The 14,673-nt window shown below is 40.7% G+C and overlaps 2 protein-coding genes across 5 annotated transcripts; one reads left to right on the forward strand and one right to left on the reverse strand.

The window, feature by feature from the left end:
• Nucleotides 1–594: 594 nt before the first annotated feature.
• rnf34a (ring finger protein 34a) lies at nt 595–7,715 on the reverse strand. Of its 3 annotated transcripts, XM_063489533.1 has the most exons (8): nt 7,558–7,715; nt 6,827–7,045; nt 5,709–6,095; nt 5,182–5,244; nt 4,750–4,951; nt 3,240–3,269; nt 2,979–3,020; nt 595–2,411 (listed from the first exon to the last, which is right to left on the reverse strand). In XM_063489533.1, the coding sequence occupies exons 1-8, from the start codon at nt 7,561–7,563 to the stop codon at nt 2,224–2,226; spliced, it is 1,137 nt and encodes a 378-aa protein (XP_063345603.1). In that variant the 5' UTR covers nt 7,564–7,715; the 3' UTR covers nt 595–2,223. The 3 variants fall into 3 exon arrangements, with proteins under 3 accessions (XP_063345603.1, XP_063345604.1, XP_063345605.1); XM_063489534.1 differs by lacking the exon at nt 2,979–3,020; XM_063489535.1 differs by lacking the exons at nt 2,979–3,020; nt 3,240–3,269.
• A 1,073-nt stretch (nt 7,716–8,788) lies between these two features.
• On the forward strand, nt 8,789–13,326 carry lg12h5orf34 (linkage group 12 C5orf34 homolog). 2 transcript variants are annotated; one of them, XM_063489662.1, is made up of 11 exons: nt 8,789–9,049; nt 9,164–9,253; nt 9,349–9,717; nt 9,793–10,055; nt 10,142–10,234; nt 12,177–12,297; nt 12,379–12,470; nt 12,559–12,634; nt 12,730–12,827; nt 12,929–12,975; nt 13,078–13,326. In XM_063489662.1, the coding sequence occupies exons 1-11, from the start codon at nt 8,846–8,848 to the stop codon at nt 13,254–13,256; spliced, it is 1,632 nt and encodes a 543-aa protein (XP_063345732.1). In that variant the 5' UTR covers nt 8,789–8,845; the 3' UTR covers nt 13,257–13,326. The 2 variants fall into 2 exon arrangements, with proteins under 2 accessions (XP_063345732.1, XP_063345730.1); XM_063489660.1 differs by having other exon boundaries at nt 12,177–12,470.
• Nucleotides 13,327–14,673: the final 1,347 nt, after the last annotated feature.

The following is a 14,673-nucleotide window of genomic DNA, read 5'->3' on the forward strand; positions in this document are numbered from 1 at the left end:
GATTTTTGTTGAATGTTTATGAATCGTAATTTGTATTCATTTTTGTTTTTTCTTTTAAAATTGTAAGAATATACTTACCTAGTTTTGTTATGTAAATTTGTAATTCATTTTACTTTTGGAAAAGTTTTTAGAAAAGTGATTGGTTTATTAACTTCTGGACCCTCCCATTAATTAAGGCATTAAGAGCACCCTGTAGGGTTGTGGTGAAAATGTTTTGTTTGCCAAATGTCAGATGGGTACAATGGGAGGGTTTAAAATCTTTTTTTTTTTTTACTGCTTTTTGAAGTTGTGAAATCAGAACAAGTTAACTTTCGTTTGTGTTTAAGTTGTAAGAAATTATTGGGTTGATTTTTGTTTATATTTTTCCACGAAATAAACGCCATATAATTTTAAAGAATGAAGTAAGAAGTGCGTTCTAAAACAAACCTCTCATCGCCACCCAGGCCTTGTCTTGGACTATTTTTTGTGTTTGGAACTTAAAAGGCCGTGACATGATCACTTCCTCAGTAATCATTAGCCAGGACAGCAAAAGACACATGCTTGTGGTGCCCAACTGCCCCGCTCCCACCACACTCACTCACTCACAGACACACACAGATTTCAATTGAAATTTTAATTACCAAAATAAAAAGTTCAACATTCCCAAATACAAAGACCAAACCTAGCACACAATTACACCCTCTGTAAAAGGAAAAAAGTGCAACCTGATCCGCTACTGTGCATGACTGTAGTGGACATCTTTACTGTAATAGCAGCAATTTTGACTTTGTGGGTTACAGTACAGAGCAAAAAGCTTGTGAAAGAGCAGGGTATTGTGGGAAAATAAAAGCAGAGGATTTGTTTCAGGGGTAGGGGCAATCTAAGGAGTAGGATATGACCTATCTGGTGTAATAAAGCAGAGTGTCATGCTCTGGTTCAAGCAAATTAATGCAGATTAAACACATTTTAAATCACCTGACAGGAAAAATGTAAACCTCTAAATATAAACTGAACCCAATCCCTGGGCCACTTGAATCAAATTTAAAAAAAAAAAAAAAAAATAGATATATACACATCTCATATGGATCCATATATGCAAATATACATCAGCAAGTCATTAACTTCTATTTACTTCCTATATCACAGGTGTCAGTAAACTCATAGCTATATCTTTGAATAGTTAGTTCAATACATTACTCCTACATGAGAAAAATCAACTCGTTAAGACACTTCATTCCATTCTCAACGATACACGACAAATAAAAACAAAACAAAAAAAACATTCAGAGTTTCACATCCACAGTTCAGCGGGAGGTGGTTGGGGAAGATGGTTGGATGAGTTAGCACCGGTTTTCGTACTCTGCCTCTACTAAAGAGACAAATCAAGAGGTGACAGCGGAGGTTAGCTATTGCTGTAATGACAGACTTTGCGTGATCATTTAAAATGTGTAATGCATACAAGTAGTTATGTAACAAAATAAGTGAACAGAACAATTGTATGTCAACTCCATCTGAAAAATCACAGCGGCTTTGAACTCAAACAGCTCAAAGATAAGCACGCATTAACTCAGCTACTATTAGGTCGCTTGCGAGCAGTGGATCAACACACAGTTGTGAAAAAAAGTGCTTTCTGGTCAAACATGCTGAGGAATCAACAATCCAAACACTAACCCTCACAGCTGAAGGAAGGGGAAAAAAAAGGTGAGAAGCATAAGGGCATGACGCATTATTTGGCACCTAGTTCACACTCTCCTATGTCGAGCTTCAGCGTGTGCCCTCGCCCTCATGAAGATATGTAGTCACTTGCAGCAGTTGTTAAGTGAGGTGCTCTCAGGAATGCCCAGCAGAGTAGAGAACCAGCTACAGTTTACAGGCAGATCTGAGGGTGAAGCGTTGTGTTTAACGAGACTGCACGCGGCTCGTGCCGCACATTCTTTGCTTTGAAAAACTGTAAGAAAAACATTTAAGACGTTTGAGAATAAACACAGATACGGAAGATATGTTAACTTGAGGAATGACTCGCTGGAGGGTACGTTCCTACGCTCTGCTCACTGGTGAAAGCAAATAGTCAAAATTCTTCAGAAAGACATTTCTTAGATTTCACTGTGCAAATAAAGTGAGACCTCAGGGAATACAAACATCCACAGACTGAGTCTTTTGGGGATTCAAAGGTTACGAGCTGCATTGTTGAGGTTAAGGTACAGTCTCAGTCTGAAGCAGGTGCAGTGGTGCTGCAGAGGTGCATTAGGATTTGAAGACGTGCACAGCCCTCACAACGTACTGCCTGCAGATCGGGCATTCGTTCATCCTCTTGCCGCACTTGGTGCAAGTGACCATGTGTCCACACTCCAGGAGGACGCAGTCGATCGTGGCGTCCATGCAGATCCTGCAGAGGTTGTCGTCGTGAATCGTCAGTGGACAGTTCTCCCCATCTGCAGGTAAAGAGAGTGATATAACCACACAATGAGTAAAGGGTAAGAGAGCACTGGAATACTCAACAGCTTCACAAAACACCCTCGTCTGATCGAGGTAGGTCATGCCCACAATCGCCTGCAAAATAACAACCCCTGCAGGATCTAAGTGTCAAGATGTTACTATGTCAACCACACAATTTTGATCACTAGAAGCAAGCTCAGAGTGAACACACAGGGCTAACATACTCCAGTTTTCAATATTACTTCACATATTCAACACACACACACACACACACACACACACACACACACACACACACACACACACACACAAATAGATGAGACTGAAGGAGATTGATCCACCATGAAAATCAATCTTCAATTTTCTTAAGTGGGATAAATGAACATTCAACTTTCATCCTCAATGCAACATCAATATCCCCTCACAGGAAGAACCACGTATGGAAATGTTTCAAAGAAATGGGTCGAATGGAAAATGAGAACAGGTTCACAATGAACACTGGTGTGGTGCAGATGCAGTTGGGTTCACAGATGGAACATGTGACCACAAGGTATAAGCCTTACCTCCAATGGCACCATTGCAGATGGGAGGGGGGAAGGTCATCACTTTATGAGGGAGGAGTAAAGCAAGCACGAGACATATCAACACGAGTCTAAACGAAGAACTTGTTCAAATGACCCTACCTGTGTGAGTTATCAATAGCACTCGCAGTAAATAATATTGCCAGAGGAAGCAGAGATATTTAGTTTCAGTGGTTAAAAACAGGATGTGGTTCCAACAATGACATCTAGGACACTGCACACAGAATTTGGGTGAAAACTTACCTGTGGTTACAGTGCTGCTCACATTTTCCACTGCAAGAGAAATAAATTAAATGTACTGACACACTTCATTAGACCACACAACATGATACAGTTGAAAAGGTTTGTAAACTCTTTGAAGTTAGCTGAATTTCTATGTTTGTTCTGGTAAAATGCGGTCTGATATTAATTATAAACACAGCTCTACTTCTACTGTCTTTATTATCTTTATTACTGGCTCACAGTACAGACTGGAAAAGGTTAACTCTACAGTTTATTAAATAGTACAGTCTGTTTTTGTAAGCAACCACAGCTTTTTTGAACATTTCCTATAGCTGCCCGAGACTTGCACAACTGTCAGGAGGAATTTAGATCCAAGCCGCCTACATAATGGTTTCAGTTCATCAGTAATTCTAAAATATCTTGATTCTTCTTTAGGTCATCTCAGTTAAATTAAGGTCAGGACTCCTATTTTTCTCCTATTCACAGCTATGGCTGTAAAAAAGACTTCTGGTCCTCTAGAAGTCTGTAGGAAAGGGCCTCAGTGACTTATTTTGGATTATACCGAATAAGAAATTAGCTTTAGTTTGTAAATCTTGGTTATACTACATTCCAAAAAACAGGATTATGGATGTCGTACTGCCAGCTTGTGATTGACAAGTTGTTAGCCAATGAGTAAGCACTTTCACTGTTAGCCTAGCCACCCTCATCAAATCAGTTTGTATTTATTTATTTTTCAAATTAAAAAAAAAAGATGGCAAGGATGAAAATACAAATCTCAAGACTTCAAAACACAACATCAGAAACAAACAGATGACATCACGGTAGCTACGCCCCCACCTTTTACACTGTCTGTGCACTGACTGCGCTTCACAGATAGGTGTGAAGGACTTTTCTTCACTCCAAACATACCGCTGTGTTCACTTAAACTTTTGTTGGATGAACATATCCTACAATAATGTCCTACAACTTTTAGGATATCCAGAAGATCTGCAGTAGTTTACGTTAATAGTATCCTATTGTTCAGTGATTTTTCTCAAAATTGACACATGACCAAAGATTTCAGCCTTCTGAGAGACTGAGCAGGCTGCTTAATGCTTCACACCACACCAGTCGCTTTTTGTTCTTGAGAACAGCAGACTTAATAAAGACATGCAAGGACTGGTTACTAACTGGAAAAGTAACCTCTATCCTCTATTACCTGAACACTGGACTTTTTAGAGAAGTAATTAGCACAGAGGTTAATCTACTCTTTCAGCCTGGACTGTGAGCATCTATTCAGAGTCTTTAATAAAGATGCGACAAATGAGTGTGTGTGTTTTATTAGTTTAGTCATATTTGTCTGTGATTGTTATTTAGATGAAGATAAGACCATGTTTATGTGCAAAAGATCTTAACTATTACAAACATTTTATATACTATAGATGATTTCTATAGGAAATAAAAAACAGGACTGCTTCAGAGCTGACAGCACCCCCCCCCCCCCCCCCCCCCCCCCACAGGATTTACACACAGTAAGAAAGTTAATACCCACATGATTTCCTGTTCTCTTCAGTCTCCCTGTATAGTCTGCTGACACGCTCCACCAGCTCCCACTTCTCACAGCACCCTGAATAGTTGACAAAATTCCTGGCCAGTATCTCTTTCAGCTGCCTGACAGACAGGCCCTCAATATCCCGTAAACTGGAGATGTCTGAGAGGGATGCTCTGGCCCAACGTCGAGTCTGAGGACTAACCTACAGGACAGGAAACACCACATGAACGCATAACTTAGTTTTCATATCTCCAAGTAAGCAGAACTGTTTCTGGGATCTTAGATGAATAAAATTCTTTTCATTGATTTTCAACCCAAGTCACCCAAAAACATCTAAGCATTCATCACACTGCTCTCTAATAACTGCACCACAGTTTTATCGGCAATAATGCATGAATTCACTTTTATTAAAAGGAAAATAAATAGAAAGACCTCAGGAGTGTCTTCACTGGGATCCAAGTTGAGAAGAGACACTGACGTACCATCTCCCATATCCTGAAAGGCAACAACAGAAACAACAAACATAGTATGCACTGCACACAAGAAGCATGCCGCCAACAGAGGATTAGGATTAGACAGACCTCAGCCAGCCCATTGATACATTGGAAACAACAATGCCTGGTACGTTCCATTCAAAGACAAGCTTACTGCTCTATAATCAGGCCTGGTACAAGTATTTATAGTGGCTCCTGGCTGCTTGAGGTTGGGCTCTCTTCTAGCTTATTTGCTTTCTTTTATTGCTTTCTAGAGTCCTGATTTGTTTTTATTTAGTTGGTGTGCAAATTTAGCTGAAAGGATGAGCAGTGAACTCCAACTGACTCATTTTCTGGGAAACACTCACGTGAATTTCTTAGAAATGTATGCGTTGCACCAACAGAAAAGTATTACTACATACTTAAATATCTGTAGAGGTCTGGACAGTATGTTATTTGCATACATGTGTTTAACCTGGTTCTGACCTGGTTGGTGTCAGAGCTATCGCTCCTGCTGAGCGCTTCCTCCTGAGAGGCAGCGAAAGCAGACAGCTCGGAGGCAGACTGTGTGGTAGAAGGGGTTGGAGTGTACAGGGAACGCGACTGAAGGCTGGTCGTGTCGGGGTCCTCCTCTTCCTCGATTCCTTGGTGACAGAGAACCAAGTCCACCAGATCTTCCTTCTCCCTGCAGGTGTCGGTGGGGATGTTACGCAGCAGCAAGTACTGACGCAGGTCCTTCACTCGGAGACGCATGAGCCGCGGCCGCTGAAAGGCTGTCGCCTTCAGCAAATGGCACGTGGCACAAATGCGTAAATTCTCCTGAAGCACGGAGCACAGAGAGCAGAAGCTCTTCTTGCAGTCGCAGCAAATATACTGAAGAAGAAAAACAAGATGATGGAAATGAGGGAATTAGTGATTTATGCACACCTTCCACCATGTGCTACTGCCAGGTATCTCATCGCAGGAAGACGTCACAGACAAAAATGTAACCTGTCTCATTCTCCTCCTTATATGCACATATATTTTATAATAAATATTGCTATTACAGTCAAAACAGGAAAAATACCAAAACCATTTAATAAATCACTGGAAAGCATGTGAATGCCACCAGAGCTTTATTGCATTTCTATCACTCACATCTGCTCTTCCCATGCAGACAGAGACAGGAGGTGCTTTCTTTTATGTGACAAACATCAAAGAGTAATAAATGCAAGATATGGGATTAGACCGGCATGGTGGTGTGCAGAGGGTTCAGACAGAATGAGAGCCTGAGCATGAAGATATTAGAGCACCAGCATGTTGGTCCATCTGCCTCCCGACTCGTGCCTTTTTGTCCCAGGACAAATAAATATTCATCATGTCAGCACTCTAGAAAACCAGTTACCCTCTTTTTAACTATTTGAATTTGTTTATACCTTTATAATTACATGCTTTTTTCTTCAAAAAAAATATGAACACCCATTAAAAATGCACATGAGAAAATGAGCTAAGCACGCACACTCTCCATGCCCACAGTACTTCTGTCTAAATAATTCATTTAATATGTTTCCTCCTTATCAGACCAGGTAATATGTTTGTATTACACAGAACACCCAGGCACCTACCTTCCTCCTGAAGACTGAGAAGGCCTGACCACAGGCCTTGCATACAAGACTGGGACTCCCTGAGCTGGTGGGCGGGTACGTGGAATATCCCGCACTGGGGGCAAATCTGAAGGGTCCAGCACCGGCCCCGAACCCTGGCTGCTGGCCTCTGACGGCCCCAGTACCCATGACTTCATTCAGCAGACCACAGCATGAAGCCCACATGGAAGAGGCCCCTGCCTGACATTTACAAAACACCTTTACTTCAGTATTTAGTGTCTTCACGTTGAATCCTGAAGAACATCTTGTTCTTACTGACAATATGTCAACCACAAAGGCCCATCAGTATAATTTATACACGGTTACCACAAGTACCACAAGGTCACATATATGTGCATATTATACATGAAACTACTAGAAGGGGTTTGTACGAGCTGTTTATAAAGCACAAGATGTGAACAGATAAAGTAAATGTCAACAGTAAAAGCACTTAAGGTACATAATGTCACAAAAAAGCAGAAAAATAGCTAGACCAATATTCACCTGGAAACCTAATGTAACTAAATAATCTTAACGTCAAATCAGTGTTGAGTGACAGCTGCCAGAGTGGCTGTTTGTCCGGCCGTTTTAAGTATTTAGCTAGCACAAGCCCAGAAACGTCAGCGACCTGAAGCTTGCGTTAGCCGGTTGGTGCTAGCGAAAATCTAATCAGACCGATAATTGGAACAAAGGTTATGTAAAGAAAAATTTACCTTCATTGCAACTCCGGCGTGTCTACCAAGACAAAAGAGACCGCCAGTGTAACCATTGCAATGTGTAGCGTCGCTTATTTAGATGAAGTATCTTCTCTGAACGTAATGTGATGAAACCAACTGCCGAGCACAGTCCACCGCCGCTGTACTGCTGCTTCTGTGGTCTAATTACTGCCAGGCGACGCATTAGTGCCACCTACTGTTAACTTGCAGAAAATGTCCACAAAAATAGGTGACTGCAAAGATTTTAATTAAATGTAAAGATAAAAAAAAAATAACAAAAATATGTAGGCACTTTATAATCAAATTTCGCCAAAACAAACACAAATGAAGATAATAATTTTAGAAGATAAGATAGAATGATTCACAGACAGTGATAATCCTATCTTTGCTCTATAATTGTCACCGCATGAAACAGACAAACAAACATTAATTTAAGTTTTAATTCATCATCATTCCACAAGTGTGCCCCTTCTAATTCTTCTCAGGTTGCCACTCTTTGAACCATAAACAGATACTTCAATAATTTGTTAATGACTGTCATTTTTTTATACATATGCTCTTGTAATTCTATTTATGTATTTTGTTTTTCAACTAATTATTTGTTGATCTGTGCCTTGATACGCAACAGCATTTTATGATTGGTGCATTGTGTGAATAAGTTGTGTGGATAGGCTGTAAACGAAATGGCCTTTTTTTGGATCAATAAAGTCTACACAAAGTTCAAAAGTGAGTTAACCAAACTTGCGGTTTGTAAAAGCTAAACTTACATGAATTAAGCTATTTGAAATTCAACTAAAATCAATGGCAGCTGTGGTCCTTTATTCACTTTATTCACGATGGTGAGGCCGTCACGTGGTCTTTAACTTATTAAAACAGATATTTATGTCATTAGGAAGATTAAAGACAGTGCTGAATTATAACTTGTAAGACAAAACAGTATGTACATCCCTGATATTCCTTCGTAGTTAACTACATACCCAATTAGTTATTCGTAATTAGTTATTTTATTAAAAAAAAAATCCGAGCCAAACAAAGTATACATAACCGGGTTTAATATAAATGTCAGTGTCATGCATAATTCGGTAATTCTGGTCAATTTATTTTAGATGTGTTTTTTTTAATACTAATAATAATAATAATGTGGGTTTATTTATTTATTTTTAGAAAAGACACTTCCGGTCTCACACGATATGCGCGCCAATAGTAAGCGTCTCCGCCTGATGACGTAACAACGTCATAGTGTTTTGATTATCGGCGCGGTCGCAGCAACGGGCTCCTTTTTACGATGGAAACGGACGAGAGTGCCGTGTTGATGATCATGTACGAGGATGAGTCGGTGGATATCCGGTATAGGAACGGAGCGCGGTTACAGCTGTCGCCGTGCGGCTCTGAATTCCTGCTGGTGAAAGCCTCAGACTCCTGCCGACATCCACTGCAGCCCGCTGAGAAAGTCCGACAGAGGACCAGGTTCACCATCAGCACATACAAGGTATCGGCACTACGTATGAGGGTTTCTATAAAAACAGCTGTATTGCTTTTGTGCCTCTCGTGTTGCCTTCATCTGACTTTCTTCAACGTGATTACGTCACTTGTTTTATTACAGAAGCTGATGTTGGCTGCACTGGCATTTAGAAATAAGTATGCCCGTCAACCATATCTGCCACATGAACTTATCTCTGCTGAGAACAAAAAGGTATAAAGAACTGGTTGCTAGTCACTGTGTTACTCCCTTAGACTATGGGCAGTGTAATTACTCTCTCTTTGTATGTTCTGCACTTCCTCATACAGCCTTTTTTCAGCATTGATTCAGCTGTACATTGGCCAGAGGTGTCAGCCTCTCTGGCTGAATTCGGACTTGGAGGCGAGACCATCGTCAGGTCAGAGGAGGGACGTGCTGTGTTGGTGCTGTCACCCTCCGGTGAAGAATTCACAGTGGAGTTAATGTGCAGCCTCAGTTCTGCTCGTAATCAGCACCGCAGCGTGCAGCAAGTGAGCAAAGATGATAGCTACGGCAGACAAGAGCAAGCGAGCAGTCCAGTCCCCGATAATACCAGTGATCACACCGAAGTGGTCCGGCACGGAAGAAGAAGCATGAGGACAATGCTGACCAGACCGAGGTCTTGTTCTCCTCAGATGATCAGCGATGGGCACCAAAAGGTAGTACTTCCTTCTAATAATAATGCCAATGTATCTAAAGTCTGATAGGATGATTGATTTTTCTTCTCTTTCCAGCCTGAACAGGTGTACCAGTCCACCACAGTGGTCCAGCATCACTCATGCTGTGCGGTTGCTCCCAAATGGACCTACCCTCTTTCCGTGGCTCGCCATCACTGGGCAGCTCGTTTCTCTAAAGCTAAAGATGTAGTGGATAGAGGAGCTAGCAGTTCCAACCAATCAGACAAGACAATAAACAAATTGGACATATCCTGTGAAGACAGAAGGTCCCGTGTTCCTCAGGCGCTGCCTCTCACGTGTCCAACGCCTCATCGGCACAGGTTTTTAGATTTAAAAACAAGCATTTTGTAAACCATTTCAATATTGTTCAGTGGCTGATTTAGGCTTCCGTACTTTTGTATTTAAGGTGGAAGGTTAAAGATCCCCTGGCCAAAGAAGAACACACAGACCTTCCAACTGAGATGGTAAAGGTAGTGTGGTGTCAGGGAGTCACTTACAGGTAACTGTGCAGGTCTTCAGGGCATAAAGTACGGTGGCCCTGAAAGGTCAAACACACTGCAAGTTAAGAAGACTTAACTAACTAACTTAACTTTTGCAGAATGTTTATGTTCATTGGTGTTTTCTTAAGTGGCAATGTGTTTGATCTCTTAAGGCCACTGTTAAAAAAAAAAAGAAGCTCTGAATGATGGTTGATGTTAGACTGGATCAACCAGAGAGAAACTCTGTTGTTATTGTGTTGTTTGACAGCTTATGGGCCATTCTAATGTCGCTAATATTTATGTTGTTAGCCCAGAATCTTTACTCTGAGGCCTGAGCACTAATCCTCGCAAACCTAACTAGCGTCTGGTCTACAGCTGAGTGTGTGAGGTTCCAATGGTATAAATAGATCACTTTGCTTTATATCATGTGATGTAGAGGCAGGGCGATATGATCAAAAATATTTATCACAATATACATTTGAAAATTTGCGATAACGATATATAACTGACGATATAATTGACACTAGACAAAATACTTTACAACTCCACAACTTTATTAGTGCAAAAAAAACCCCCCCATCAATGTATTTTCACTTAAACAAGCAGCTGTTTTTTATGTGCATTAAAGTTATATAAAAATTTAACAGTGCAAAGGCAAATTCCTTGCTGACAGTTTAACCAAAAGGACTTTCCAGTGGAAATTGGCCGACATATCCTCAGCATAACCATGTATAACATCCACAAAACTTAAAAAGAGGTTATACACACACAATACGGTAATATTATGTTGAAGCACAGTACGTATCACTCCGCGAGGCTCCTGCCTACGATAGCCGTAATGCTCCGACAATCCATCAAGCGGTGCGGGTTCGTAGCTTAGCAAAGTCATACTAAAACATTTGACAGATTTTCGAGCGCTGTGTACCAAATAAAATCGTTTCGAGGTCAGTAAACACAACCAGAATTCATACATAAGGCACACGGGATTATAAGGGGCACTTTCGATTTTCAGAAAAATCAAAGGATTGATTTTAAGTGTGCCGTATTTTCCAAAAAACACGGTAATAACGACAGCCCGCTAGCATGCTCTAGCAAAAATAGTGCTTTGTTGTGTATCTGAGGGACGAAAGCTAAACCAGTTCCACACCACTGAAGTTGCAGCATTTTTGCGAACCAATTCTGGTTCATCTGTTTCATTCAACCATCCGCTTTTGCCCTTCTTATTCATGCTTTTTCCGCCATGTGCGTATGAAAACAAAGGCACTGCGCATGCGCGTTTTACCCATATTCTATTGCGATATTTCATTTTCTTATCGTTGCCCAACATTATACCGGTAGTACCGTGAACGGTATGATATGGCCCAGCCCTAATGTGATGTTACCTAGATAATACCAAAACATCTTCTGTACTATAGTAGGTTTGGTATAGTAGGCTTTTAAGCATTTAGCACCAAATCTGAAGTGAAGGAGAGGTAATTGTTAATCAAAACGTCGACTTGAGGGCAACAGGTCAAAAAAATCCATGATGAGAGCTCTCTTTAGTTTGGGGGGTTTTTTTTGGGGTTTTTTTAGTGGTATCTTGTTTTTGCAATCTCTTCCAGGAGAGTGACGAACATTTATTATTTATTTCACAACTTTAAGGTGCTGAAAAGGCTTGAAGATTCACTTTGAAAATACCTAAAAAGTGCTTCAATGTATTTATTTATTAAAAATAGTCCTGACAACTTATAGCTGTCATTTTTCAAGTCTTCTGTGCCTCATCAGTTGCCTGAAAGCAAAACAATAAATCAGAGCAGAAACATCCTTCCTGTTGATCCAGTCTAACACCAAAGCTAAAGGATCTCTGATATCTTCAATTTTCATACTCATGATAAAAAAACATTGTTGTACAGTATAGAGTGTGGGAGATGGTCCATAAATCTACACTAGAATAGTGTGTTTACCTTCATGTCTGCTGTGTAGGATACTGAGTGGACCTGTCTCAGCTGTTGAGGTTTCCCCAGGGGATGGATCAGTCATCCGCTCTAACCGCAACCTTAACTCTTATTTTACGCATCACAAAACTGAACTCCAGTCAGGGCTGGTAAACTTTAAATTTTATAATAAGAGGTTAACCAATACATTTAAAAAAAAATCTTACAAATTTAGCCCATCTTTACCACAGGTCAAAGAGGTAACCTACCATTTAAACAGCCTTCCACCTGATGTGCTTGGACAGGCCTACTCTGTTTGCTCTATTGTGAGTCGTGCAAGCAGGTAAGCTGCCCCCTCTTCATCGCAGTCTGGTGAGTTAAAGGACTTTTAATTTTTTCCAGTCTTCACCCATCGCATAACTGTTTTACAGGATCCTGGCTTGCTACAACCAGGCCTTGCAGTCACTGAAGTGTCCAGCCTTACCCAGCTGCTTGCAAGAGCTCGAAGTAGTAGTACCTCCTGATACACCTGTGGATACCTACACTTTATCCACCAATTAAGCTTGTGCACTGCCATTTACTGAATCTCTTTCTGTTTGCAGGATGAATATTTTTGTAAACCAGCAGCGTTTGAAGAAAAGATGCCCATTCCTGTGCCTGCTGAGCAACGCATGAGTGTGACAGAGGAAGCAGGCAGTTTGTAAGTTGTGTTTTTCTGGTCACTCTGTTGATATTTTGTTATAAAATTAAAGGTGTTAACAGCTTGTGTGTACTGTTCATTTGACCTTCTGTTCATTTTAGATCAGAGCTCGTTGCTGCAGAGCTTGAGAAGATAAAGCGATTCACCTGTATCCTTCAGTGCTAGGATCAAGATACAAAGGGATGCTGACATGAACATTAATGTCTGTATTGAGGGTTTCTCTGTGTGCTCTTTAACATCCTTTGCCCAGTTCTGCTGGAGAACAGTCACGTGCTGAGAAGTGGAAAAGCACATGCAGATGAGGAGGAAAGACCTGCAGACGTCACTCGTGAGCCATTAAATGACAACTACGTTGCTGAAGCTCTTCAGAGGACATCCAAAGCAATTCTGGATATTGACGCTCTCGTATCTGCAGCCACACTAACTTAAAACAATCCTTATGTTTAAGCAGGAAGCCATATTTGTGTGTTTGTCTCAATAAAAAATATAATAAAACTGTATGGAATTACACTTAAATAAAGTATGTATTACTATGTAATGGGGTTGCATAGACTTTTAATATTTTAGTCTATTTAACAACCCCAAAAACGTTGGGACACAATTTATTCATAATGGAACATAATCAAATGTTTCAATTGAGACATTGTAACATTTTAAGGGGGGAAAAGTTTTATTTTGAATTTGATGGCATCAAAACATCTTATAACCGCTGCGTAGCATCCTTTGTTCTCTTAACCACAGCCCATAACCATCTGGAAAGTGAGGAGACCAATTGATGGACTTTTGGGTGAGGAATGGTGTACCATTGTTGCTTGATAGAGGATTTGTGCGGCTCAGCAGTCCAGGGTGTTCATTGTTGTTGCAGCTAGTGGAAGGTTTGGAATGCAGCCAGGCCACTTCAGCACCCAGACTCTTTCACTATGAATCCTTGCTGTTGTAACAGATGCAGGATGCAGTTTGTTTGTAGTTCTCATCTTCAAACATTAACATTGGCAAAGAATTGTTTGTATTGAGGTTACAACATGTCTCAGAGAAAACAGCAGAAAAGATATAGTTAATGCTGGCTCTCCTGACTGGGGTGGTCAGCTCAATGTCCCGGATGGCGTTCTATCATCAGGAGGGCATTAGATAATAGTAGGGAGGAAAATCAGAGCTCCAGCAGATCCAATATAATAAACTTCAAAAGGAATCTATTTTTGGGTTTAGTGTAGGGATCAGACTTTCAAAATAAAGCATATTCAGATTGCTCTGATGAGACAGCTCTGTAGTGCTTCTCCTGTCAAAGCAGTGCAGAATCATCAGCGTTTCTATAGGTGCTATGACCTGAAGTTGTACTGAAAATCTGTACAACTCAAAAAGTGAACAGGAATGGAGACCGCGCAGTCCTCTGTGATGCTCCAGTGCTGCACATCACCTAATCAGACAGAGGTCCGCCCAGTCCCAGGCACTGCAGTCTCTCTGTCAGGTAGTCAGTAACCCAAAACATTGTTTTAAGTTCAAGAAACTGAACTTCTTTAAATGACCGAACTGATAGATGCAGTAATAGTAAGCATCTGAATCTTCTTTGCAGTTCATTTAATGTCAGGGGGTGAATAGCTTTCAATCTATTTTCCAGATCTGTGTTCCCTTGTAACCATAAACTTTGGTTGCATTAAACTATGAACTCGGTGAACTATGCAGCACATTTTGTTTACACTGTAATCAACAGGCAGAGAGTGGTTTTACAGTCTCTGTTATCATCCAGTGGAGACAGCAGCTGCCATTGCCTCAGTGAGTCAAAACAACTAAATAGTTTATGGCTGAAGTTTTTTTTTTTTTTTTTTTTTGAGCGAGTGACTATTGACAC

Source organism: Pelmatolapia mariae, linkage group LG12 (assembly GCF_036321145.2).
Source record: "Pelmatolapia mariae isolate MD_Pm_ZW linkage group LG12, Pm_UMD_F_2, whole genome shotgun sequence".
Classification (NCBI taxonomy): Eukaryota; Metazoa; Chordata; class Actinopteri; order Cichliformes; family Cichlidae; genus Pelmatolapia; species Pelmatolapia mariae.

Excerpts from the sequence above, each read along its gene's own strand:
- rnf34a (XM_063489533.1), bottom strand. Across the intron at positions 3,021-3,239 it reads GAGCAGCACTGTAACCACAG|TGATGACCTTCCCCCCTCCC; the intron begins GTAAGTTTTCAC and ends TCCCTCATAAAG. Across the intron at positions 2,412-2,978 it reads CTGCAATGGTGCCATTGGAG|ATGGGGAGAACTGTCCACTG; the intron begins GTAAGGCTTATA and ends CTTTACCTGCAG.
- lg12h5orf34 (XM_063489660.1), top strand. The coding sequence starts at position 8,846 with ATGGAAACGGACGAGAGTGCCGTGTTGATGATCATGTACGAGGATGAG. Across the intron at positions 10,235-12,176 it reads TGTCAGGGAGTCACTTACAG|GATACTGAGTGGACCTGTCT; the intron begins GTAACTGTGCAG and ends TCTGCTGTGTAG. Across the intron at positions 12,976-13,077 it reads GAAGATAAAGCGATTCACCT|TTCTGCTGGAGAACAGTCAC; the intron begins GTATCCTTCAGT and ends TCCTTTGCCCAG.